The sequence below is a fragment of the Fragaria vesca genome, linkage group LG7 (genome assembly GCF_000184155.1).
Source record: "Fragaria vesca subsp. vesca linkage group LG7, FraVesHawaii_1.0, whole genome shotgun sequence".
NCBI lineage: Eukaryota > Viridiplantae > Streptophyta > Magnoliopsida > Rosales > Rosaceae > Fragaria > Fragaria vesca.
Window position 1 is genome coordinate 23048397 of NC_020497.1, and position 23963 is coordinate 23072359.

At 39.7% G+C, this 23963-nt stretch overlaps 5 protein-coding genes across 6 annotated transcripts; 1 reads left to right on the plus strand and 4 right to left on the minus strand.

Moving 5' to 3' along the window:
* Positions 1-770: 770 nt before the first annotated feature.
* Positions 771-2938, minus strand: LOC101303662 (PTI1-like tyrosine-protein kinase At3g15890-like). Its single transcript, XM_004309198.1, has 4 exons — positions 2877-2938; positions 2635-2779; positions 2268-2530; positions 771-1485 (listed from the first exon to the last, which is right to left on the minus strand). The coding sequence occupies exons 1-4, from the start codon at positions 2936-2938 to the stop codon at positions 846-848; spliced, it is 1110 nt and encodes a 369-aa protein (XP_004309246.1). The 3' UTR covers positions 771-845.
* Positions 2939-5565: 2627 nt separating this feature from the next.
* LOC101307635 (transcription factor bHLH126-like) lies at positions 5566-6906 on the minus strand. 2 transcript variants are annotated; one of them, XM_004308086.1, is made up of 3 exons: positions 6463-6906; positions 5919-6296; positions 5566-5807 (listed from the first exon to the last, which is right to left on the minus strand). In XM_004308086.1, the coding sequence occupies exons 1-3, from the start codon at positions 6769-6771 to the stop codon at positions 5736-5738; spliced, it is 759 nt and encodes a 252-aa protein (XP_004308134.1). In that variant the 5' UTR covers positions 6772-6906; the 3' UTR covers positions 5566-5735. The 2 variants fall into 2 exon arrangements, with proteins under 2 accessions (XP_004308134.1, XP_004308133.1); XM_004308085.1 differs by having other exon boundaries at positions 5646-6296.
* A 2226-nt stretch (positions 6907-9132) lies between these two features.
* Positions 9133-10179, minus strand: LOC101303953 (transcription factor bHLH36-like). The gene is made up of 3 exons (XM_004309199.1): positions 10033-10179; positions 9461-9844; positions 9133-9352 (listed from the first exon to the last, which is right to left on the minus strand). Exons 1-3 carry the CDS (start codon positions 10177-10179, stop codon positions 9278-9280), a joined length of 606 nt encoding a protein of 201 aa, XP_004309247.1. The 3' UTR covers positions 9133-9277.
* A 2034-nt stretch (positions 10180-12213) lies between these two features.
* LOC101308130 (transcription factor bHLH120-like) lies at positions 12214-13663 on the plus strand. The gene is made up of 3 exons (XM_004308087.1): positions 12214-12814; positions 12971-13342; positions 13494-13663. Exons 1-3 carry the CDS (start codon positions 12491-12493, stop codon positions 13581-13583), a joined length of 786 nt encoding a protein of 261 aa, XP_004308135.1. The 5' UTR covers positions 12214-12490; the 3' UTR covers positions 13584-13663.
* Positions 13664-16146: 2483 nt separating this feature from the next.
* On the minus strand, positions 16147-19122 carry LOC101308421 (receptor-like serine/threonine-protein kinase At4g25390-like). The gene has a single exon (XM_004308088.1). The coding sequence runs from the start codon at positions 19120-19122 to the stop codon at positions 17218-17220; it is 1905 nt and encodes a 634-aa protein (XP_004308136.1). The 3' UTR covers positions 16147-17217.
* Between the last annotated feature and the right edge of the window lie 4841 nt (positions 19123-23963).

Genomic DNA, 23963 nt, shown 5'->3' on the forward strand with positions numbered 1-23963 from the left:
GAGAGAGAGAGAGTTAATGATCGGGAAAAAAAAGGAGAAAAAGAGTTAAATTAGGGTGAGGGTATTAATGTCCTTTTATTAGAATTCATTGGAATGAGGTTGGTAAAGAGATTTTCATTGGAATAGGCAATAAACCTTTAAAATTAGTACTAAAGTATTATTTACTCATATGAATATAAGTTTGTTGTCCTTTTCAAATTAGGGTTAGGTCAAATAATTGTCGATGATATGTACGTATAGCAAACATCCAAACAAGCCAAATAAATATATTGGCCCCAGAACCTCGATTAGTGCTTGACATAATATTAATGGGGTAATCTTCATGTCATGTTTCTTTAAGCTCGCAAAAATCTTCAACTTTTAAACCCATCTCGTATGAATTGGCCAAGTTTAATTCCTAGCAACAATCATATCTATTTATATTCAAAGCCTAGTTTTCTATAGATTATATAAGGACTAAGGTCCTCCTTCAATGTTTTTCCTTTAACTTTGATCAAGGGCTGTGAATAAAACATAAAGAAAGGGAAGGCAATTTGAACGATAAGATTTTGAACACATGCACTAGAACTTATTAGAAGCAATACCAAAACAAACAGTTGAGACAAATGTGGAATAATGCCTACTCATGAAGGGTATAATACTCATAGCTAGGACATTAATCATATTCCAAAATACAGTTTGAAGACTAGTCTTAATTAAACCTATACATCGGAGACGAAGTCATGTCTACTAAGTTCTCAAGTTACGTACGTACATGACTGATGATGACTCAAAAACAAAATACAAAGGCCAAACAGATACATTTTGATCAGTCTCCCAAAATAAAAGATTGAGATTTGGATTCATCATCTCTGTGATTTAGCATTTGTAGCATCCTTTTTGTTATCAGAAACCTCCATTCCATACCCTTCAAAATCAGTATCATTTCCGTCGTTTTCTTCATTTTCATCATCCTCCATGCCTCCCACATTTGTTATCTCCTTCTTCCTTGTTCCCATTCCCCCCTTAAGCCAATCCGCTACTTGTTTCATGGTGGGTCGATTCTCGGGGCTGTTATCGGTACATTTCATCGCAATCGTGATAGTGAACTTCACTTGTTCACGATCGAACTTGCCCTTCAACCTTGGATCTGCAATGTGATTATATGCACCCTTTTCGACATAGGGGGTTGCCCATTGCACAATGTCACGTTTTACTCCACCAGGGAGTTTCTCTATTGGCTTTCTTCCGCTAATTATCTCTAAGAGCAAGATACCAAAGCTGTAAACATCACAACTCTCTGAAACTTTTCCCCACATAGCATATTCAGGAGCTAAATAACCAAGAGTTCCTTTCACTCTAGTTGTCAGATGGCTCACACCCTCTGGAATCAGCTTTGCAAATCCAAAATCAGCGACTTTTGCTTGAAAATCATTGTCTAGAAGCACATTGCTTGCCTTTATATCTCTGTGTATTATATGAGGATTGGCCTCATGGTGCAGGTACCTTTTAACAATACGATCATCAAAGATAATATATCAATACTATTAGAAGGGTCTCAATAAAAAAAAACTATTAGAAGGGATTCATTGTCAATGATTGAAAATTATGGCCATGAATGAGCAGCTAAAGACCCCCATGCCAAGTAATAGAAGGAAACTTTTGAAAACAATCTTAACATGAGTGAAGATCCAAGCACAACAAATTGAAAGAAAAAGAAGTCAGAGAACTTCCATCGATCTAAGCTCAACCTCCCACTCCATTAATCCCCAATTTGGGAGTGCAGGTGAGTATATAATAACTTATAACTCTTAGCAACTTATTCTCACAACTTTTTGAAACTTGATATATAAGAGAATGCCAAATTTGAGAAAAATATAACCAAAATTAAGCTGCCGATATATTGTGGTGGTTTTCTCATACATGCAGAATCTAGAACTTAAATAGGCATTCATTTTCTCAGAGTATGGGTTTTGCTTGATTTGTTATCTTGTTTGCGGCTATGGTTGGATGATGACCGTACTTAGTTTTGTGGCAAACTTTAGTATTCATTAAAAGGAGGAGAGAAACTTGATGTTGTTTACCTTGATCTCAATATGATAATGAACCAGACGGCAGCTAGGTTAAGCATCTTTTTCATATATATATTCATCTAACGAAGAACTACCTTTGATTGCAACTGGTACTAAAGAAATACATAGAGATGACCTAATCAAGTTTACTTTTTATTTTCTAAAAACCATTGATTTTTTCTGTGCAAACTGAAGATTAACGAGTTTAGAGCTTACGATAAGCCATCAGCTGATCCGATCATGATGCTCAATCTTCTTGGCCAATCAAGAAGACAATCATTCGCAAGCTGGCCATGTAAATGGGTGATCAGGCTATGGTTAGGCATGAAATCATACACTATGAGTCGTTCATCACCCCCGGCGTAGAATCCACGCAGCCCTAACAAATTTCTATGTCTCACCCTCCCTAGTATCTCAACTTCCACCGCAAACTCCATCTCCGCCTTTGGGCTCATGGTCTTCAGTCGTTTCACTGCTATCTGCACACACAGATCATGACCAGAACAATAAAAAAAAGAACTCAAATAACTACATACAACCAACATCATAAGAATTGAAATTTAAAGGAGATGAAAATGATTACCTCGACACCTTTGCTTGTTCGACCCCAATACACACTTCCAAAACCTCCCTCACCGATCTTGTTATCATGGTGGAAGTTGTTTGTTGCATGAAGAAGCTCCTTGAGAGGGTATATATCCCAAGGGTAATCTCTATTCTTGGTCACCCTGATATATATCAGAACTCCTCAAGTCAATACACAAATAAGCCTGCCTGCTAATACGATTTGATAAAGTAGATGTATCTAAGCAAATATGTATGTACCTGGGGGTCTCTGGCTGATTCTCTTCCTGAGAGTCGACGCAACAAAAGCAGTTCCAGGGCATTTTACTCGAAAACAAACCAGAAAGCATGTACTGATGTATAAACGATGTATATAATGGATTATTGGGAGTGTGACTCTCGAGCTATGTGAGTAGGCGATGAGATGAAAACAAAAGGTTTGATCAAAGCGAGGAAGAAGGCAACAGATTAGTATTTCGGAAACTTTGAAGCACAAGGGAAGGAGGCTTATGGTGAAGACAAAAGGCAGCCTTAGAAGTCAAGGAATTTGCAAGTTTATATAAATGGTATATAATATCAAAGAACAACCCCTTAAAAGATCAAAATATAAAACAAGAAAAATTTAATTAGGCTGTACGCAAACAGCCTTCACCTTGATGGATTCTTGTGCTTGTTAGCTAGCTTTTTCCATCGGAAACGTCACATTTTAAAAATTTGTTATATTATTTAGACTTGGAAATTTTGAAGTTCCGTAAAGTTTGTAGCTTTGGTAGGAATATTATTTGAATTTTAACGGCCAAAACATATATAAATGTCAATTAGCTTCAGCAAACTATTTTGGAGGATACATGTGTGTGTGTATACTTGAAGTTATAGAGTGGATGAAGTTGGCTCTATACCCATCAATCGTGACTTTTCAACGTTATAAGCATTCCAGAAAGGGGAAAACTAAGTTTGTCTAAAAACATCTAGGAATAGGTCACAATCTGCTCTCTATCAAAATTAACCCGAATCATCAATCGGTGTATATATTTTATTTTGAAAACATCCTACTCAACGAAGCCACTAAAGAATAATCAGGAAAAAGATCCTTCTAGTTTGATTATTGGGCCCATCGTATACATATCTCTTGATCGGGAGACTTAGACTAGGCCCAAGTTTAAAGTTCGGCCTTGTGATGGTGCTCAAGTTAGGCCGATTTTATACTTCATATTTTATAGCCTGTTGTTAATATGTTACGTTATATGAAAATTTTACAACAAGTTTATTTGCAAGTGAAGTAACAAGCATTTATCTCTGTGTGTATTGAGAAATCATATATGGAAGAACTCATGGGATATCTCATTTTCTGTAGCAGAAGAAAGAAAAGGAATATATATAGTCGATCCTTTTGTTGATGGTGTCAGGAAATGATCAAAAGACAAATAAGTGCATACAACGAATACAATCGAGCTACCAGTGGACTGCAGAATTTAACTGAGTTAGTTAACTTGATGATCGATTCCAAAGATTTCAAACATGGAGGTATACATGTTTACCGCCTGTACTTGTGCATTGTCAGGATTATTCAGATAGTCATTTGTCATAATTATCAGTACTAGCTAGCTCCCATTGATGACATTCCCCTAGCTACCTGCATCTCAATGCATCAAGTATGTAGTGGTTCTTTTCTTCATTCCATGCATTCTTAATGCCCTCCTCACCACAAATGAACACAATTCATAATCTGGAGTACCCAAATACTCAGTAATATACACTATAAGTAGTTAATATGCCAAGATTGAAATATGTACATTAGCTTTCAAGGCCGGACCTGAGATTTGAAGACCTGAGGCGAGTTATGAGAATGATGCCCTATGAAAATAACGACGGCCAATCGACGGCCAGATTATTTATTATTTATGTTGTCTGCATAATTGAGTTACTTAATGAACTTGAGACCTCCCCATAAGAACAATCCTTATTTTGCATTGCAGTATTGGGTCAAATCATTTTGGGTTAACGTTTTTCCAAAGGCAAACTAATCTATATGATGGAATTCTAGATCAAAAGCCAAGGTCATATGTAACATTTAAACAGAAACTTTCCAGTAGAAATTATCTCAAGTAGCAGAGCACAAGGCGACAAGATGCCCCCAAATTTGTTCTATAATACCCAGATGCAAATCATGATTTAAAGGAAAACCAACACCAATATATACACTATCATAAACTAATGCAAAACCAATATCTAAAGGAAAAATAGGAATTTGGTTTCATGAAGATTCTATACATATACATATATACATATATAAGAAAGGAATTTGGTGCTCCCATACTTTTGGTGCCTGAGGGGGCTGCCTCCTCAGCCTCACCTCAGGTACGGGCTTGCTAGCTTTCATATTTGCATTGCTAAAGAAGCACAAGAGGCCGGGGTTTCTGTTTCAGAAAGTCGGGTATCACAATGTTCCTCAATCATGGTATATATATATATATATATATAAAGGACAATGGCACTCGGATTAGAACATTAACTAGCAAAATAGATTTTCTTTGTCTGAGTATAACATATATACACTGAGACTTTCTGGCAACTCAGAAGGTCGTAAAAACTGCAAAAATCATGGTACTGTGGTCTGTGTATACCTTTGTATGTGCATGGTTACAGCAAACTTAAGTCACTCATCTATATCCCTTTTGATGTATGTCATAATGTCAAGATAAACTAGTCGATCTATAAATTTATAGCTGAGGCGTTTACCATGACAGTTAGCGTGTGTGTGTATATATATACATTACAGGTTAATGTATATTACTTCTATTAAATCTACAATAGGTAGGAGGACATACAAAACATTTCATGAAGTACGTAGAAAATTAGGTTGAGGAGAAAATTATAGACATATTAGATTCTTGAACACCTTTTATCCAAGTTCATGACGGTTAAAATTTTCTTAAAACTCAATTCAGAATAGAGCACTACTAAATGTGAAACATTGTATTTATTAGGTTGAGCACCAAGCTACACACGCAAACACAACATACAACTTATAAGTTATCTAGCTAGGCTCCGTTCTGATCAAAGTTGTTCAATCAACGTAGTGAAGGGAATACCTATCTCCCAACTAGAATGTCATGCTGACTAGCCAGAATTGCATAAATAATTCAGTTTCAGTTGCAGCTCAGGCAAATTCTGACAAGCCAAATCTTCCACCTGCATGCGAATTTGAATAACAAACACTATGAACTAATTTGTTGAATCCATGGTTTTAGCCGTAGTAAGATCGAGGGAGTAATCAAATTTTAAAGGATTCAGCAGCCATACCTCACACTGAATAGTGTGAAACAACCTCTGATTTACTGTGGTGGAAGCACACTCCACAATGGTAAGGCCCTCCGCAAGCAATGCTTTCAGTACTCCTGAAAGAGCAAACCCTTCTAGCTCACTGCAATTTGTACTACTAGTACTTACCACAATCTCCACTCCACCCCAACATGTTGGGCCAACCATGATATTGGAAGTACTCTTAGTACCCAAATTTCCAGTAATTTCAGGACTGAAATCATGAGCAGAACTACTGTAATATTGTTGATGCACCCTTCTAAGCTCTTCCCTCTTGGCATTCAGCTCCTGTATCTTCTCCTTCAGTTGCTTTATATAATTCACTGCTTCGTTGATGTGCTCCGAGAGTGAACGTTTTCCCTGAAAACCCCATCAAACGATAAAACCCTACCTAGAATCATTGTGAATTTGTGATTAATTGATTCACTATCTAAAACCTAGATATGTTTAAACTCAACCACCCCAGAAGAAATGGATCCCAATCTGTGCAAACTACTAATTACTAATCAACTAATTAAACAATTACCTTGATGGATTCAAGAGGGAGGAGGGATCGAAGTGATGCAGTACGAATCGCCATAAGTTGTCTCCGTTGGCGCTCATTGTCCCTACGCATGATCTTCCTCTCGTGCGCATCAGTATCCTTATTATTAACATTTGCTTCACTAATATTAATATTGGATAAACTGAATCCCTGCAGATCATGAGATGGCAAAACGTCAAGACTATCCGGCATCATGATCAGATCTTGTTGCATAAAATCTTCTTGTTGGGGAGTCGAAGATACTTCGAATCCCAAATATTCGCTTTGATGATCATGAGGGAAAGGAAACATTGAACAAAGCCTGGATATGGATTAGGGTAAGAGCAACTATAAGGAGCTAAAGGACATAGATACGTTTGTTGAGATCTTCCGAGATCGAGGAACTTAAAGTATTTAGTGTGCTTATGATTTCTGGTTATTTTTGTTAAAGAGGAAGGCCCTCTGGACGGCATAAAATATAAAGGCATGGAAACTATACGCCATTTTTCTAAGTAGTGTGGCATTGTGAGCAGTAGTGAGTACGCATATATTCTTTCACTTTTGAGCTGCACCAATTACTGCCTGGTTACTTTCACATTTGGTGGAACATAATCTGTCGGAAAGTCAGCAGTTTGACCATCGAGCCAGGTTTACACTAGCTACGAGATTAATCAATCTCATTATATGTGAATATATATGGGGGAGTTACACCTAAAACAATCTCGTATCTGCGTGTTAGATTGATGACATTATATTGTATATATACAAAGGAAATATTCATTTGAATATGCTCTTCAAATTGAACTGATGAGTAGTTCAGTAAATATACAAATTAAGAAATACTCATTTGCGATAGCTTGTTTCAGTTTTGTGTAGGAGGTTGTCTAATCTGTGGTCCTAATCCAGGCTGATAATCCATTTCTAATTGGTTTTTTTTTTTTCTCAACCTCTGCAATAGTCTCCACCAAATTCGAGTGATATTGCCCCGAACCACTTCATGACAATGCCAAGTGATAGTCCGACTCTCCAGAACAGTAGACTAATTACTCGATCGGGACGAATGATATTCTCATTGAATTGCAAAGTGAGGTTGCAGTAATGATGAATACTGGTTCTAAGCCTCCGTAATCTCTCCTTGAATTGAAGAACAAGAGAGAAATTGGAGTAAGTGGAAGCTCCCAGTCTCTAAACCTATAGCTGATAACCATAAAATTATGCAGAAGCGATAACCTCCTGTACGTTAAGCCAACAACTTGAGCACCGGCCTTGCTACGCAATCATAGAGTAAAACATACTAAAGTGAATTATATATCAGTTTTTTGGACCACCATGCATGTTTTATTAAGAAGTTTTAACATGTGTTGCTAAAAGCTGATACAGATTGTAATAAAACTTAATAAGGAGAGCCGCAATTGCAACAGTATCACGGAAAAGATACGCATGACATATATACTTCTCTATAATACTAGCTACCCAATTAATATCATTATGCTAAACTTGCTTTGTGATGAAGGTCTTAATTAAGCACTGGCCTTTTCTTTTTGGATCAAAATCTACGTATGTTCATGTATCAATATCACATTGATTAGCTGTACGTAGTGCATATCTCGTATTCTTTTCCCTTTCACTAAAATTTTTGTTCAAAGTTATCAGAAGCGACTGTATCAAACAATGTTAGAAAACAGCAAGGTGGGAGCAAAACCCCTATATATATTACAGTTATATAAACAAGGTAAAACACTAAACATTCCCAAGTTAACCATATTCCATGACCCGTCATCATCATATCTTTGCATTATTAAGCTTTAAGAATCCAATATCTTCTATAATGTATAGATATCCTTAGTTAATCATCAGATAAAAGTTGTTAGCTAGAAATAGTGAAGTTTGTCTCTCTGCCGGCCTAACCTGTACGAGTTGTATAATTAAGCAAATATATTGACCTTGTGAGCTGTGAGAGTTCGACAGCTCAGAGATTGGGTCCTTTCGATCTGATATTCTGATTTATACTTCATCATGAGGTTAACACTTAACACCACACTGTATGACATGAGGAACTCGCGCTATAACAGACCAGCAAAGTTCACATCATGTGGATGTGGTACAAGTTATTCTTTGGCTCTTCTTTTCTGGAGGCTTCAATTATTATGGTTTCTGCTCAATCAATTAATTAGTAGAAAAGGAAAATCACTATACTATAGGTGACTGTGACATATCCTAGATTATCTCAGTCTTTTGTTGTTTCCCCCGATTTCTTAAGAGCTTCATATCAAACTGTCAAAGGCACTAAACGCTCCGACATACTGTGCATGCATATGGCTCCATTATCATGATATATAAGGATGGGGAACTTAACAGTCACTTAATTTGATGATCCTTGCCAAGCATGAATATAAAAAGGTACGTTAAACAACTAATCTTATGTTCTTGCAATTGTAAAAGCGAGGAAGTTTGTTTCCGATACGTAGTATTCGACTAATTAAAGAACGTCATGGCACACCCTAAATTTCTTTAGAAACATGCATCTTCAATTCGTTGTAGACTTTGATATTTTCTGAAAGGTACGTGATCTGGTTCAGTCACTCTTATTATACATGAGAATGGTTTTTTCTAAGACAAACGCATTATGCATTTCCTAAAGAAAACAATCGTAATGTTGCGAGAAAATTGAGAGACAAATCAAGCAATGCAAATTAGCAAAAAGTTGCTGATGATGATCGGTTGTGTTACGTTCTTGCAGAGAAGAAACCTAGAACTTAAACTTTCTCGGGCTTTCTGTAAATTAACTGTATAACCATATACATTGCCATCTTCAACATCAGGTGGATGATGAGATGACTTTAGTGAGTGTCTGCTCCAGCCCAGGAAAGTCTATACATGATGGATTGCTAACCTGTGAATTAAGTTGGACATATGAAGCAAGAATTACGATCTTGTTGTACTACACTCGTACATAAAAACCTAAAACACTTATATGAGTAATTAAAGATCGACTAGCTACCTCGGATTGGATGGTGTAGACAAGCCTTTTGTTAACATGGGTAGTAGCACAATTAGTTACAGTAAGTCCTTGTTCAAGCAGTATTTGCAGCAGTCTTGATAAGACCACACCAGTAACACAACTGATTACAATCTCAACGCCACCTAAGCAAGGGTTGACTACAGCACGGCTGGTTGAAAAGTTTCCTGCTAACAATGAAGAAGAGCTACCAGTAGATCCACTAAGATTCCCATCCAGGCCAAGAGCACTAGTACTACTCAAATCTGGCGACGACCTTTGTATCTTTAGGTCGTCTCTCCGGGAACCAAGTTCCTTGATCCTGGTTTGCAGGAGTTTAATATAATTCACAGCCTCGTTCATATGATCTGCCAATGAACGTTTTCCCTGAAATAATCCATCTACATATATCATCATAATCCTGTTCATCGCATTATTTAGTCTATGCAATTTAGGAGGATAGACCCTAAACCGGTTTCTGAGAGAACCGATTATTCCAAAACCCAGAAAAAAAAAATACAAAGTACTGAGCCTAGTATGAAGAACAGTACGTACAGTACGTTTTAACAAATTACCTTCATAGATTGAGGAGGCAGTGTGGATCTTAGTGATGCATAAAGGGTGGCCATTTCTTGTCTTCTTTTCCTTTCAGTATCTCTATGCATCATCTTCTTTTGGTTATTGTCAATAATGGAATTCGCACAAGGTTGATCATTATCCATTGAACCGAAGCTTATATGTGGCGAGATCAGATCTTGTCTGCCTGCTAGCCTATTCTGTAGTTTTGTTCAAAGCTAGGAATAATTAGATGATTGATGAAGTACACGAAGGACCATGTATAATTCAAGATTCCCTGAATTATAAATGGTTTAATATACAGACAGCCTATCGATCTACTACTCAAATTAAGCACACGGATCTCTTCAAACGTTTTGTTTAGGTCAAGGTGGCTGGTAAGGAAGGGAAAAGTAGTAGATTCGTTAGTTAGGGTTTTAGATCTTCCATCAGTTCCATGGACCAAATCAAAATCCCGGCAGCAAGCCAAAAGTCTCTTCAATGGCCTAGCTGTATTCATCTATTAAAAACTTGGCTTCGGCCACACAGCTTTTCTTTTGGAATTGGAAATGCAACCCCCAACCCACCAGCATTTTCTCTACCATGCCTCTCCATGTTTCTTCTCTTCTTGTTCCTGAGTCTTTAGATCCCACATACATAATCAAAGAATTAGAAAATACGTAACCCTTTTTAAGTTTCATATAAGACGTACTGCTACTAGCAAAGACTGAATCAAATATTGATGCTGAACCAAACACTGAGGGCCACTTTCGGTAGGTTAATTTTTGTGCTTCCATTATTCTTGCCTAGCTTCTTGGTTAGAAAGCTTTATCAAACGTTGATTAATTTTCATCATGGGAGTACTCGTGGGTTTCGTGCATTACTTCTCCTTGTTCCTCCGCGTGCATGATGACTTAGATATATCTTTTTAGCATTCTTTCATTCTGAGAAACATACACAGACACTCATCTTTTTTTTTTTTGAAGAAAATAGAGACTCATCATCGTTTCTTTTCCACATTAAGAATGGTCTCCGTTCCTAATACCTATCTGGCTCCTCGACAATACTCAGAAATGTGATTACCAGTGAGCAGTGGGTACTTCTGCAGCAATATTACCCTTAATTAGTAAACTAGAACTGAAAACAAGTTTATGTAAGCTAGTATAAAAAATAAAAAAAAACACAAGTTTATGTAAGCCATTTATTCCAATCAAGGGAATTAAACATTTTTGTTGTTGAAAATATCGATCATATATTGATATTCATGCTAGAAAAGACCATTACGTACCCTCCCTTTACCGACTATGAGTAGATAAAAAGTTTGTGATACAAGACAATAATTTCTTAATTCCCTTTATTAAGAAATCAGATATGCTATGACTGCAATTAATTTTACAGAGATAAATTAGAACAATAAGTGACCCATGTTGCTCCCAGCTTCAGAGTGGTATAACTATGGTGATATCACTGATATGCACAAGTCATGAATGCCTAGAATTGCCTGCCGCCACAACTCAATAAGCATTAGCATTAGTGAGAAATTTCTTTTACTAGTTTTTTATTTATTTTTTGATAGGAATCTCTTTTACTAGTTAAGTTGTACCCAACCTCCAAACCCTAGCCGATAAAAGCCCCCAGAGCTCTGTACTGTTGCTGTACTCATGGTCATCATTAACGACAAATTAAAAATTAACTATGAGTGCTTCCATAACTCGATCTTATTCCCTCTAATACTTATAATTTGTTCACAATTATTATCCACTATGAATATTATAATAGATATGAATCATATGATAGCTGATTTTGTCAAGACAAAAGAATTAGGAAGCAGCTAATCTGCTATTTTCCAGCATTACAATATTCTCTTACAAATCTTCTTCTTGATACTGTTGGTTGTTGGGCTGCTTTATCTTCTCTTCTTCCTGGACACAACTGTTCTGGTCCATGCACAATAATGCTGTTGTTTAACTAACTGTAGCGCTAAACTTCTTACACATGAATTACTTTTTTGAAATGGGTGAGAAATAATATTAGAACTTCCTGTTTATTACCCACTAAATGACCCACATTATCAAAGAGAGTGTCATTTCAGAGTCCTAATCAAAATGGGCTAATTGAGCTTGAATATTGATCACTTAATTAAGAACTAAAAGTGACAGAAATAGAGCCTATAAATTAATGTTCTAGCCCTCTAGGTCTGTAATCCACCTGATTATAATTATGTGAATGCAAATTATGCTGGGGTTAACTTTTGCCCCTAGCAACAATGAGAGAGGAGCATATTAAAAAGTTTAAAGTGACCTTGGGTGAGGTCACTTCTTAGCTCACCATTCTTGTAATTGAAAGAGATCGATATCAATTTTGAAGGAATCTTTGGCATCTTAGTTAGCCAGCTCGATCATATCTTCTTCCTCGATCTTCTTTAAAGTTTGAATTAGCTGACCAGCTATTCACCAAGTCTTTGATTTTGTTTTTGCAATGTTTCCTTTACACCAGGGAAATAAGCTGGTCTTCCAGATTTCAGCATCTAATCCTCACCACCAGAATTCATCAGAAGATAGAATTCTCGGTTATGCTTCTCCGGATGGCTGCAGCAGTACCGTGCTTAGCAACAACAGTAGCATGGCGGGGAAAAGGCGGCGACGGAAATCAGTGGTTGCAGGTTTGGATCAGACAGTTATTGAAAATTCAAAGGACAACAAGAAAATGATGATTCATAGGGAGAATGAGAGGCAAAGAAGGCAAGACATGGCTACCTTATATTCCTCTCTTAGATCCCTTCTCCCTCTCGAATTCGTCAAGGTGAAGATCAAAAACCCGCAAACTTGATTTCATTTTACTTTAGATCTCTACTTGCTTTAATTTTGTAAGTTTAGTTCGATCCATATTATCTATTTGAGATTTGACTGATTCTAATTAACTTAGGGTTGTAATATTGTTGGAAAATTAACTAAGCAGGGAAAGCGTTCGACGTCTGATCACATGAACGAAGCTGTGAACTACATAAAACACCTCCAGAATAGGATAAAAACAATAGATGCAAAGAGAGATGAACTGAAGAAATTCCCTAAAACAAGCACTGTTATTGACCGTCGCTGCACTACGGGAAGCTCCTTGAATTCAGATATGGTGAATTTGTCTAGCTGTTTTACAGTCCAACCAAGTTGTGGTGGAGTTCAAATTTTGGTGAGTAGCGGCTTCAGAGAGGAGGGTTCACCACTCATCTCAATCTCAAGCGTTTTGGAAATGCTGCTTGAACAAGGGCTTACTGTTGTTAGTTGTCTCTCCTCCCAAGTAAATGAAAGACTCCTTCACAGTATCCAAATTGAGGTATTGAATTAAACTTGAGTTTAGCGTTTTGAGCTGCTCTATATTTTGGTTTAGGGTTTTTCTGTCAGTTTTAATTTGCTATATATTTGTGGTTCAGAGTTAAAAGCTAGCTAATCACGATTCTTACTCCATGCATATATATATATATCAGGTCAATGATGTGGAAACTATATATCTTTCTGCGCTGGAACAGAAGCTAGCTAAAGTGTTTCCAACATCCAGAAGTACTATCTCCAAGTGATGATACTACTCAATCTAATTGTATTAATTCATAACGACTCATAATTGAGTAACTAATTGCAGTTTACCTCGTAAGTACTACTTTCTTCTTTTAGGACCTCCCAGATTAAGGTAAAAGGACTTCTGGACTTGTGACTAGCTAATTGATTACCTTTCCGAGTGTTTTTGTAAGATAAAGAAAGATGAAAATTGCCAAACCTCCTCGCAAGCTTCTATGTATCTTTTAGCCAATTTTTAGTCATACATAAAATGTTTGAAGCTTATACATAGAGTTAGAAACCATACCTGCCAGCCAGCTTCATGCATGACTTACGTACTGTGATTTTCTCTGGCATTGTACGTGTTGGATATATAACATTTACAGATTCATACATGTGAGGAAGCATATTTTTCATCGATGATTATGATAGTCTCTACGTTTCAAAGGAGTATGGAGTAGTCCTGCGATTATTCATCAGTATTTCTGGCCACCTTGTATTATTTGGCTACCTTGTTCCATCAAACGTGCATTATGCAAGTTTGCTACTTCCTGCATTTGATTTAGTTGAATTAGCTTCTTGATTATTAAGTTCTTGAATCTTATGAAGAGAGCAATAATTTGTTCGAGTCATATATTTCGAAGAATCATATTCCTTTCCAGGAAGCATCAACAGCCAGCTAGCTTCTTATTTGTTAGTTGACTTATTTCCATTGATTGAATTATCCAGTACAGACTTTGCACGAGTTATATTACAGACATTAACATAATCAAGCTGAGTTTTTCTTTAATCCTTTGCAGCTAGAAACATATTTCTTTACCAAAAACTGAAGAAAGACTTCATTGGCATGACTTGTATATTTATTAGGAAGCTGGCCTTCATCCTCGTGCAAGTTTATATTAGCTAGCTGGCTGCTATGTATTGTGTATATATCTTGGCTTCCTCACATCTTTATGCGCTTAATATATTGCTAATTGCCACCAATTATGACTTATGAGATGCAACACAGAATTTCTTTGTGAGATAAATCCATGTCTTTCAGCCTTTAATATACAAACTGGAGAAGTATGAGGTTTCATTTTTGTTTTAAAACTATTTTCTGGTTTGAGTTTATAACTTTTTCTTTTTCATTGTATTTCAAAATCTGAAAAGTATTTATGTAAAAATCTTAAGTGTTAGCCTCTGAGGTTTATTTATTTTTTGTTTACACATTTACTAGGTGTACATTTGTGTATATCTCTCAGATGAATTTCAAAGTTACTCATATTTTTTGTGAAGGGAATAAAATAACTGATGCTATGGCAAATCAAGGTACGTCATGTTCTGAATTGATGTGGTGGGATGAGCCTTCACCTTTCGTATTATTGTCTTATAATAATGATGTTAGAGGTATGCTTCAATTTCGTTTCAGCTAGTTTGTCATTTGTTTCGGGAGGTTTTGGTTTTGATCCCCCTCATTTGTTTCTTTTTCTTTTATTAATAAAACAGAGTGATAGGTGATTTATTCGCTTATCCTCGATCATTCAGCGTAAAAAAAAAAAAAAAAATACCGGTTCCTCGTTTTCTTATAGGGTTGTATCCTTTAGTTTTTCTTTTCACGTCTGCATCAAATTCTCCTCTCGGACAGGAACAAGATAGAAAAGTTTTACACACACATTCCCAGTTGATTATGCGCAAAAGAAACTATGCAAGCATGCAACACTTGATTTTCGAACATTTGTTGTTGCGGTGTTCACCTAGTTGGTAAAATAGCAACTGACTAGCAGCTTTTCTGGTTACCAATTGACTTAGTTCCCAGTGTGGAATAGATGAAAACATGCATTTGCAGTTGTCGCCTATGTAATTACTCAATGTAGCTTTCAATCAATTGTATACCATCTTGAAAGAGCTTGAAATACCAGAAATGCATATTTCTTCATCTATCATATTCTCATGAGGTTTCACCTATCTCAAAGTCTCAATGGGCTTGAGAGGTAGGTCGAGGGTACAGTAATGTTTGCAAGACGAAAACTGTGGTGACATGCGCAATTGAGGCACACTAGTTTGCCCCATGTTTGGGCGGTGTCGTGGTGCCAAGTAGGATGAGTCCTCATACTGGTGTAAACCTGAACCCAGCGACGAGTTTGTCGAGTTCAATAGTAATGTAGTGTGCAATTTATGATTTGTTTTGTTATGCAGAACCGAGTTCTTCATCTCACGAGACCACATTTTTCGTTATATCATCTGTTGTAAGCTTATTGTCCTCCATTAATCAGATGTCACTATTTCGATTAATTTCGTCACAAAGATTCAAAGGAAAATTAAGATTCTACTTCAATTGGGTGGAACACATTCATCAACCGAAATACGTTGCAGGAAATGCGGGATGAATGCATTCCAGCCTCAATTTCATGGTTAGATCTAAAGCTCTTTGCCTCCTGACTTGGACAATACCAAAAATCTTTGATAGAGCTGCTTCCTGTTTATTTCTCATCTATCCAGTAAGCAACTTCATTGAGTTCATTCCTTGCTATGGGCCATCAGCAAAGCAATTTTGTCACTACTGGATGTTGTCTTTATGGGACGGGAAGGCTGAAAGCCTAGAACGATAACAGGGGAAGATAATATGAACAAGCCCTATATGAATTTGTGATTGGTCTGAAGGAACATGTCACGACTCGCACGAAGCAACGATTTGTAGCAATCTGTACCTGGAATTGGTTTTTGGCAGCCTTACAGAACTACACCAGTAAGGACACACTATAAGCAGTCTCTAATGAACTGATGGCTTCAAGTTCCGGTTACTCTCTAGTTTGAAGCAAACATATTTATTGGTAGATAAGTAATAAGCTACTCAAGACAGTAAAACTAAACTATTCGAGAACAATTCTTTCATTTTGGTAGATAAAACAAGCACAAAATAGCACCACTACATCTCCACAACTCAATTTCATGCCCTTTTCTGCAGAAATGATGGAACAACCAAACTTGTTTACTGGATCATCTTAATTACTTGTGCAAAACTGCATAATGGCACCGGCCACAGGACAATCTATATGCATTCTTCATCCCAAATTCAATCTGTAAAACCTTTACTAATACCTTATAATATACTTTTCTTTCCCTAAAGAATGTCCTCAGTATGAAAAGCACACTCAATTAACCCTCCACAAAATACGAGATAGGAACCAACAACTACCCTAGCCAGAAATTTCAAATGATGATTACACCAAAAATTTCAAATGATGAAAAGCAAGTTTCTTTCTTTTTTGCTTTTCTTTGCCTTTAGGTGAAGGGGGTCAGCTAAAAGAACTTGATTAAGCAAGTTCTAGTTCAATTTCTAGACACTGATTCAAATGACTAAGCTAAAAAGTATGGACCAGATCCAAAAAGCAAAGTAAACCTGCCTCAAAGTCAGTGCAATAAGAATAGGATCAGGTAACAGTGCTCAAACTTTACCTCAACTTAGGAAGCTGAGATATATTCTGGATTTGTAGGCCATATCAGTAAAGAAAGAGCAAGTGAATATGTTCAAATGATCAGTTCATTTATAAATTAGAAAATCTATTTCCTTTTCCTCCTTTGGATACACAAATCATCTACAAAGATGATGAAACAATGATCTAGAGCTGTATACCACCTAATTTTGACGAAAAACTAAAAGCGTACATTAGAAACTCACCGGACTTTTTTATGGGACTTGTGTGAGAACCGTGACCGAGCTGATGTGGTTAACTCCGGTGGCAATTTGGGTGGTTCTAACTTGCCAATCAGCATCCCCACAACCTCTTTCATTGAAGGCCGGCGAGCAGGTATCTTTTGCAAACAAACTAATGCCACAGTGATGCAAAGGAGGGCTTGTTCTCGGTCCAGACCCTGAATGGACTTATCAACAAGATCAATAAGCTTCCCAGCACGAGCAAGATGGCGTGCCCAAGACAACAAATTCGCTCTCTGGAACTCTGAAAGAGGGGAATTTGTTACCTGAAGTGGGCGCCTTCCGGCTATAATAACCAACAATACCACCCCAAAACTATAAACATCACATAATTCAGAAGGATCACCACCAAAACCATATTCCGGGGCAACATAACAGACAGTTCCTCTCATACTCGGAGTACTACTCATGCCACAGCTCTTAGGAATTTCCCCACTAACAGAATTGTTACTAACATTACGACGCATTCCATCCAACCACCAATCAATACTACTCATACTCCCCCAACTCCTGCTCCTCCTCTTCTTCCTCTTCTTGCTCTCAGCATACAATTCATCATCGTGCGGCCACCAGTCACTCTCATTCTCATCAAAGCTCATTCCTTTACTCTGCTTCTTATCCTTCTTCTTTTTCTTCTTCGTCAGCTCATCACAATACTCCTCCTTCCACCATTCCCTCGCCGGCCTCCTCTTCTCCTTGCTCGAAACTTTCCCACTCTCCTCCATCGACATCCACCACTCCAATCTCTTCCCCTTCCTCTTCTTACTCTTCTTCTTCTCCCCCTTCCCCAACATTTCACTACTCGAAGCAGCAGCCGTGGGCCTCTCATTCCCAATTTCATTCCCAATCCACTCGATCACATAGTCCTTCACACAACTCCCATTCTCCTGCCTCATCCACCAATCCTTATTCACACTCAGCTTCTCTCCTCCCTCCTTATCCACATTCTCCTCGGGCGACGCAGTCACCGGTGTCTCCGGCGAAACAGGCACCGGAGACTGATCAGCTCCCAAATTCAACTCCTCAAACCCCGCGGTAGTAACACTCAAACTCGCGCAAACGCTCTCCGTTTCCTCAACCACAGAGCCATAGTCTTCAACACCATTACCCTCCACCACCACCACGCCATCACTCTTCTCCTTCTTCACATCTTCCCCAACCGCAACGTGAATTTCCGATTTTAGCCTCGCCAGCCCGAAATCGGCGATCTTCACATTGAAGCATCTATCCAGCAGCACATTACTCGGCTTGACGTCACCGTGCACCACCGGCGGGTCCAATCCGTGAAGATAACTCAGCCCTTTCGCAATATCCACCATAATCGAAAACCTCTTCTTCCACTCCATCAGCTCCGGGCACTTCTTACGCAGCAGCGCGTCCTGCAAGTTGCCGTTGCCCATGAACTCATACACCAGCAGCATACGGCGTCGTTTTCGATCGGAGGAGAATCCGAGAACCGAGATCACGTGCTCGGAGTCGAACATGGACGCGAAAAAGAGCTCGTTCTGGAACTCGCGCTCGCTCTGGAGCGAGCCGGAGTCCATCAGTTTCACGGCGACGTCTTTCCCGGTGTGCGGGAGCGTCCCGAGGAACACGGACCCGGAGCCGCCCTGGCCGAGGCGGCGCGTGGGGGAGAAGGAGTCGGTGGCGCGGCGGAGGAGGGAGTAGGAGAAGCGATGAGGCGGCTTGGAGTCGGCTTCCGGGGCGGTGCGGTTGCGGGTGATTTTGCGGAAGCAGACGAGTAGGAAGAGGAGGAGGGAGAAGGCGGTGGTGGCGGCGCCGGCGAGTGGGACGACGAGGTTGGGCTGCGGCGGAAGATACGACGACGACGGCGACGGCGCCGGGGACTGGGTGATCGGGCGCATCGTGGAGCTACATAAAGGTGGAGTCTTTGGTGGTTTTGAAGGTTGGGGCTTTATTGATGGTGGGTTGGTTTTACAGAGAGAAGGATGATGAAGAAGAAGGAGGTGAGTTGTTCAGCTGGTTCGTTTTGTGCCGTGAAGTAGTGAATGAATTTTTTTTTTTTTTTGGGTAAGTTTTTATTTTTTGGGGATTTATTGGCTGCTTTTACGTTTATTCTTTTCCACTTTCCAGTTTGTACAAGGGAATTTGGCGCCTCTATAGTCTCTCTAGTCTCTTGTACAGCTTTTTGCTCCGGATTGAATGAAAAGATTACTGTAATTCTGCCTCTTTTTTGTTTTTGATTTTTAATTTAAGTATAAATTAATATCATTTTTTCCTTTATATTTGTTTGGTGATCTGAAAATAAAGGAGTGAAAAAAACAAGAAAGAAATTAATTGGAGGGAATTAGAGCTAATTTAGGTAATTATGATGGGAGAGCATTTAGGGTACCAAACACTGGACCTTCAAGTCGTTGGTTTCATTGGGTTAGGTTTTGAGTTTTGACTAATTTATTCCTTATACTTAAATTGACAATTCTAGGATAGTTACTCCTTACTTGCTCAACATTTTCAAATCAATTATCTTAACCTCTTCTCCTAAAATACGAGTGTGACCCTTTCTAATCTTACCCTAATTCAATGAAATTCAAAATAAACACTAAAATAAAAATTATGATTCATTGGGTTAAGAATTTTTAATCGGATATATTTTTTTATCGAAAGAACTACAAAATATCTCTTTCAACTCTTTCGACATAGTAAATTTATTACCTTTTTCTTTCGATAATAATGATGTAATAAATGTTTTTCTCCCTCAGAAGAAGGATGTGTTATTTGACTATTGAGGAGGAATAAGGTGTATGGTTTTGACTCAATCTTGCTAAGCCTTCTGCCGCCGCATATGTTCCTATTTCACACCGACCTTTTGTTTTCCAGTCAACATTTGGAAAACAATCCCAACGTAACGTAGTCGGTCGATCACTCACGTCACGTGACGTGAATCTGCCGCACGTGCAGCTATTTTTTTCCATTAAACCATGATTTAGAATTTTGATTAATTGTAAATGAATGATAATTAAAAAGAACACAGATTGTCTGCGTCAGAGAAACTAAGTCAAACATCTTGTTCAACTAACTAACCAGATTCCACTTGTATTATTAGATTCGATTTTACAGGTTGTAGAGCAAATACACTTGGATTACTTTCCCAGAAAATACAAATCAGTAAGTAAGATGGGGAATATATAGTTCTAAATCAGTATGAATCTTAGAAGAATAATTATACAACGTGGTTTTCGACCAAATCCTTCTGTCATTGCCCTAAAACCAAACCAAGTGTTTCACATATGCCATGAAATTTCCATGTGGCTACCTGGGGCATCCCCCTCACCCAGTTTTGTCATGATTAGATTCATGGATCATGAGCCATTTCTGTTGCTTTTGCAGCAAGAAATGGAGGGTACTTTCTCTTAATGATTGGTTTAAAGGCGCTTAAAGGTTAAACAATTCAGTATCAAAGGTAATCTATACGAAACGGACCAGATTAATACTAGGACTTTTAGAGATATCATCCTCGTCTTAATGTCTTAAGAGTGCATATACATATAGTAAACTACAAGGTGGAAAGAAGGTAAATTAGAGAACTGAAAACAGAACGTCAATATATATAGACATAACTACATGCATGATCCATTCCCTTGTTCATCCAAATAATTGTTCTGACAGATCTACGCTCGCAATCACCCAAACTTGAAAGATGGAAATCCAAATTCTAAGTTCCTCGCTAGGCATGACAACGAAAGTAGGCTCCGACCACCACCAATTGGAAATAGATCGTCCTTTGGCTCCAACTGGTATATATTTTCTTTTATTGTTTTAGGGTTCATCCTGTTATATATCAATCTAGAAGAGTAGTTTGATTCCTTTTCTTTTACTGCTTCAAGATATTTGCATGAAAGTAAGTTGTGTTTATGTTTGGAAATATTAAAATTTGGTGTGTGTGTTTATCGAATTTGTTGATTTATTATGATAAGTAGAATTCTTTGAGTTTGTATATTTGTTTCTAATACATGGCAGCAATGGCTGGCCTATTGAGTCGGTTTCCGATTGAGAATTTCTGAATTTGTTTTTGTTGTTTGTACATACATGGGGCATTTCTTTATGAATTCCTGCAGCTAGGTTTGCATGTTCCTTCTAATAGCTAGGATCTATGAACAATTCTATTGGTTTTATTTTTTATTTTATTTTTTTATGATAGCCAAGTCCTTCAGTTTTGTATTCTAAAAAAACGGTCCTTCAGTTTTGTGTGTGATGAGTGAAGTAAATGTGCCCGGCCTTGTTCATTCTTTAGCAGCCCTAGCTAGGCGGGTATGGGCAGCCCCTTGGTGGGTCTAGGCGGCCTTTAAGCAGGTCTTGGAGGTCCCTACGCTAGTCTTAAACAGGTCTAGGCAGGTTTTGATAACCCTTAGCGGGTGAAGAAGCCTCCTTGGCGGCCCTAAGTTGGTATAGGTAGGTCAAGGTGGTCCTTTGGCAGGTCAAAGTGGCCCTATGGAGGCCCTTGGCGGGTCAAGACCGCCCTTTAGTTGCCCTAGCTAGGCGGGACTCGACATCCCTTTGGCAGGTCTAGCTAGGAGGTCCCGACGCGGGTCCTAAGCTGGTCTAGGCGGGTATTGACGACTCTAAGCGGGTTAAGGCGCCCCCTTGGCAGCCCTAGGCGGGTCTCGTCATCCCCTTGGCGGGTCTAGGCTACCCCTAAGCGGGTCTAGGCGGTCCTTATGCGGGTCCTAAGCAGGTCTAGGCGGGTCAAGGCGCCCTTTGGCGGCCTTAAATGGGTCTTGACAACCCTTTGGCAGCCCTTGACGTGTCTCGGTAGCCCTTGGTGGCCCTAAGCTGGTACATGTAGGTTAAGGCGGTCCTTGGCAGGTCAAAGTGGCCCCTTGGAGGCCTTCGGCAGGTCAAGACCGCCCTTTAGTTGCCCTAGCTAGGTTGGTCTCGGCAGCCCCTTGGCAGGTCTAGTTAGGAGGTCCCTACGAGGGTCCTAAGCTGGTCTAGGCGGGTATTGACGGCTCTAGACGGGTCAAGGCGCCTCTTTGGCGGCCCTAGACGTGTCTCGGTAGCCCTTTGCCGAGTCTAGGGTGGCCCTAAGTGGGTCAAGGCGACCTATAAGCGGCCTTAAGCGAATCTCTCGGCAGCCCCTTGGTGAGTTTAGGCTACCTCTAAGCTGTTACGCGGGGTCTTAAGCAGGTCTAGGCGGGTCTAGGCGATCTCTATGGGGGACCTAAGTAGGTCTAAGTGGGTCAAGGCGCCCCATTGGCGGTCCTAAACGTGTCTCAGTAGCCTTTGACGACACTAAGCTAGTATAGGTAGGTCAAGGCGGTCCTTTAACAGGTCAAAGTGGCCTTATGACGTCCCTCGGTGGGTCAAGACCGCCATTTAGCAGATCTAAGGGGGTCTCGGCAGCCCCTTGGCGAGTTTAGGCTACCTTTAAGCGATTTAAAGTGGTATGTACGCGGATCTTATGCAGGTCTAGGCGGATCAAGGCTCCCCGTTAGCAGCCCTAGGTGGGTCTCGGCAACCCCTTGCCAGCCCTAGATGTGTCTCGGTAGCCCTCGGCGACCCGATGATCTTGATGTCAATATGAGAAGAATTGAAGAGAACATAATCTTGGAATGTCACTCAATACCAATTAAAATAACAATTTCAACGGCTTTACAAAACAAGACACGCGTGAGTCATTTAAGCTCGAATGCGAGTAAATTGATAAAAGACATGGATTTTTGAAGCTAGAATGGTTCAATATATGTTATGAAGGACCGTTAGTGGGCCTCCTTGAGCCGCCTAGAGCAGCCAAGAGACCGCCTTGACTGCTTTGACCCGCCTTGACATGCTAGGGGGCTGCTTTGACCTGCCTTGACCTGCCAAGGGACCGCTTTGGACCTCCTATACCCATGTAAAGACCACCAAGACCCACTTAGGGTCGTCAAGGGGGACCCTTGACCTGCTTAGGGATGTTAAGATCTGCTTAGACCTGCTTAGAACCCGCGTAAGGACCACCTAGATCCGCTTAGGGGTAGCCTAGACTCGCCAAAGGGCTGCTAAGACTAGCCTAGGGCCGCCTTACCCCGCAGAGGACTTCCAAGGAGTAGTTTTGACCCGCCTTGACTTGCCAAGGGCCGCCAAGGGGCCGCTTTGACCCGCTTTGACTTGCGAAGGGGCCAAAAGACCGTCTTGACCACCTAGACCTGCTTAGAATCCGCGTAGGGACCACCTTGACCCGCTTAGGTTTAGCCTAGACTTGGCAAGGGGCTGCCGAGACCCGCCTAGGGACGCTAATGGGTAGCCTTGAGCCGCTGAGGGCCGCCAAGGGGCCGCTTTGACCCGCCTTGACCTGCTAAGGGACCACCTTGATGTCTTGACCCGCCAAAGGACCGCCTAGACCCGCCAAGGGGTTGCCTTGACCCGCTTAGGGCCACTACTGGGCCGCGAAGGGGCCGTTTTGACCCGCCTTGACCTGTCAAAGGACCGCCTTGACCCGCCTTGACATGCCAAGGGGTCACTTTGACCCGCTTTGACCCACGTAGGGACTACCTAGACCAACGTAGGGACCGCCTAGACCCTCTTAGGGGTAGCCTAGACTCACCTTAAGTCGTCGAGGACCGCCATGGGGCCGCTTTAACCCGCCTTGACCTGTTAAGGGACCGGCTTGACCCACCTATGTTAAGGGTATAAGTATAATTACACACCATGTAGTGCTCCAGTACTTGGTATATATAGCTGCTGTTCTTATTTTCAAAGATGTATCAGA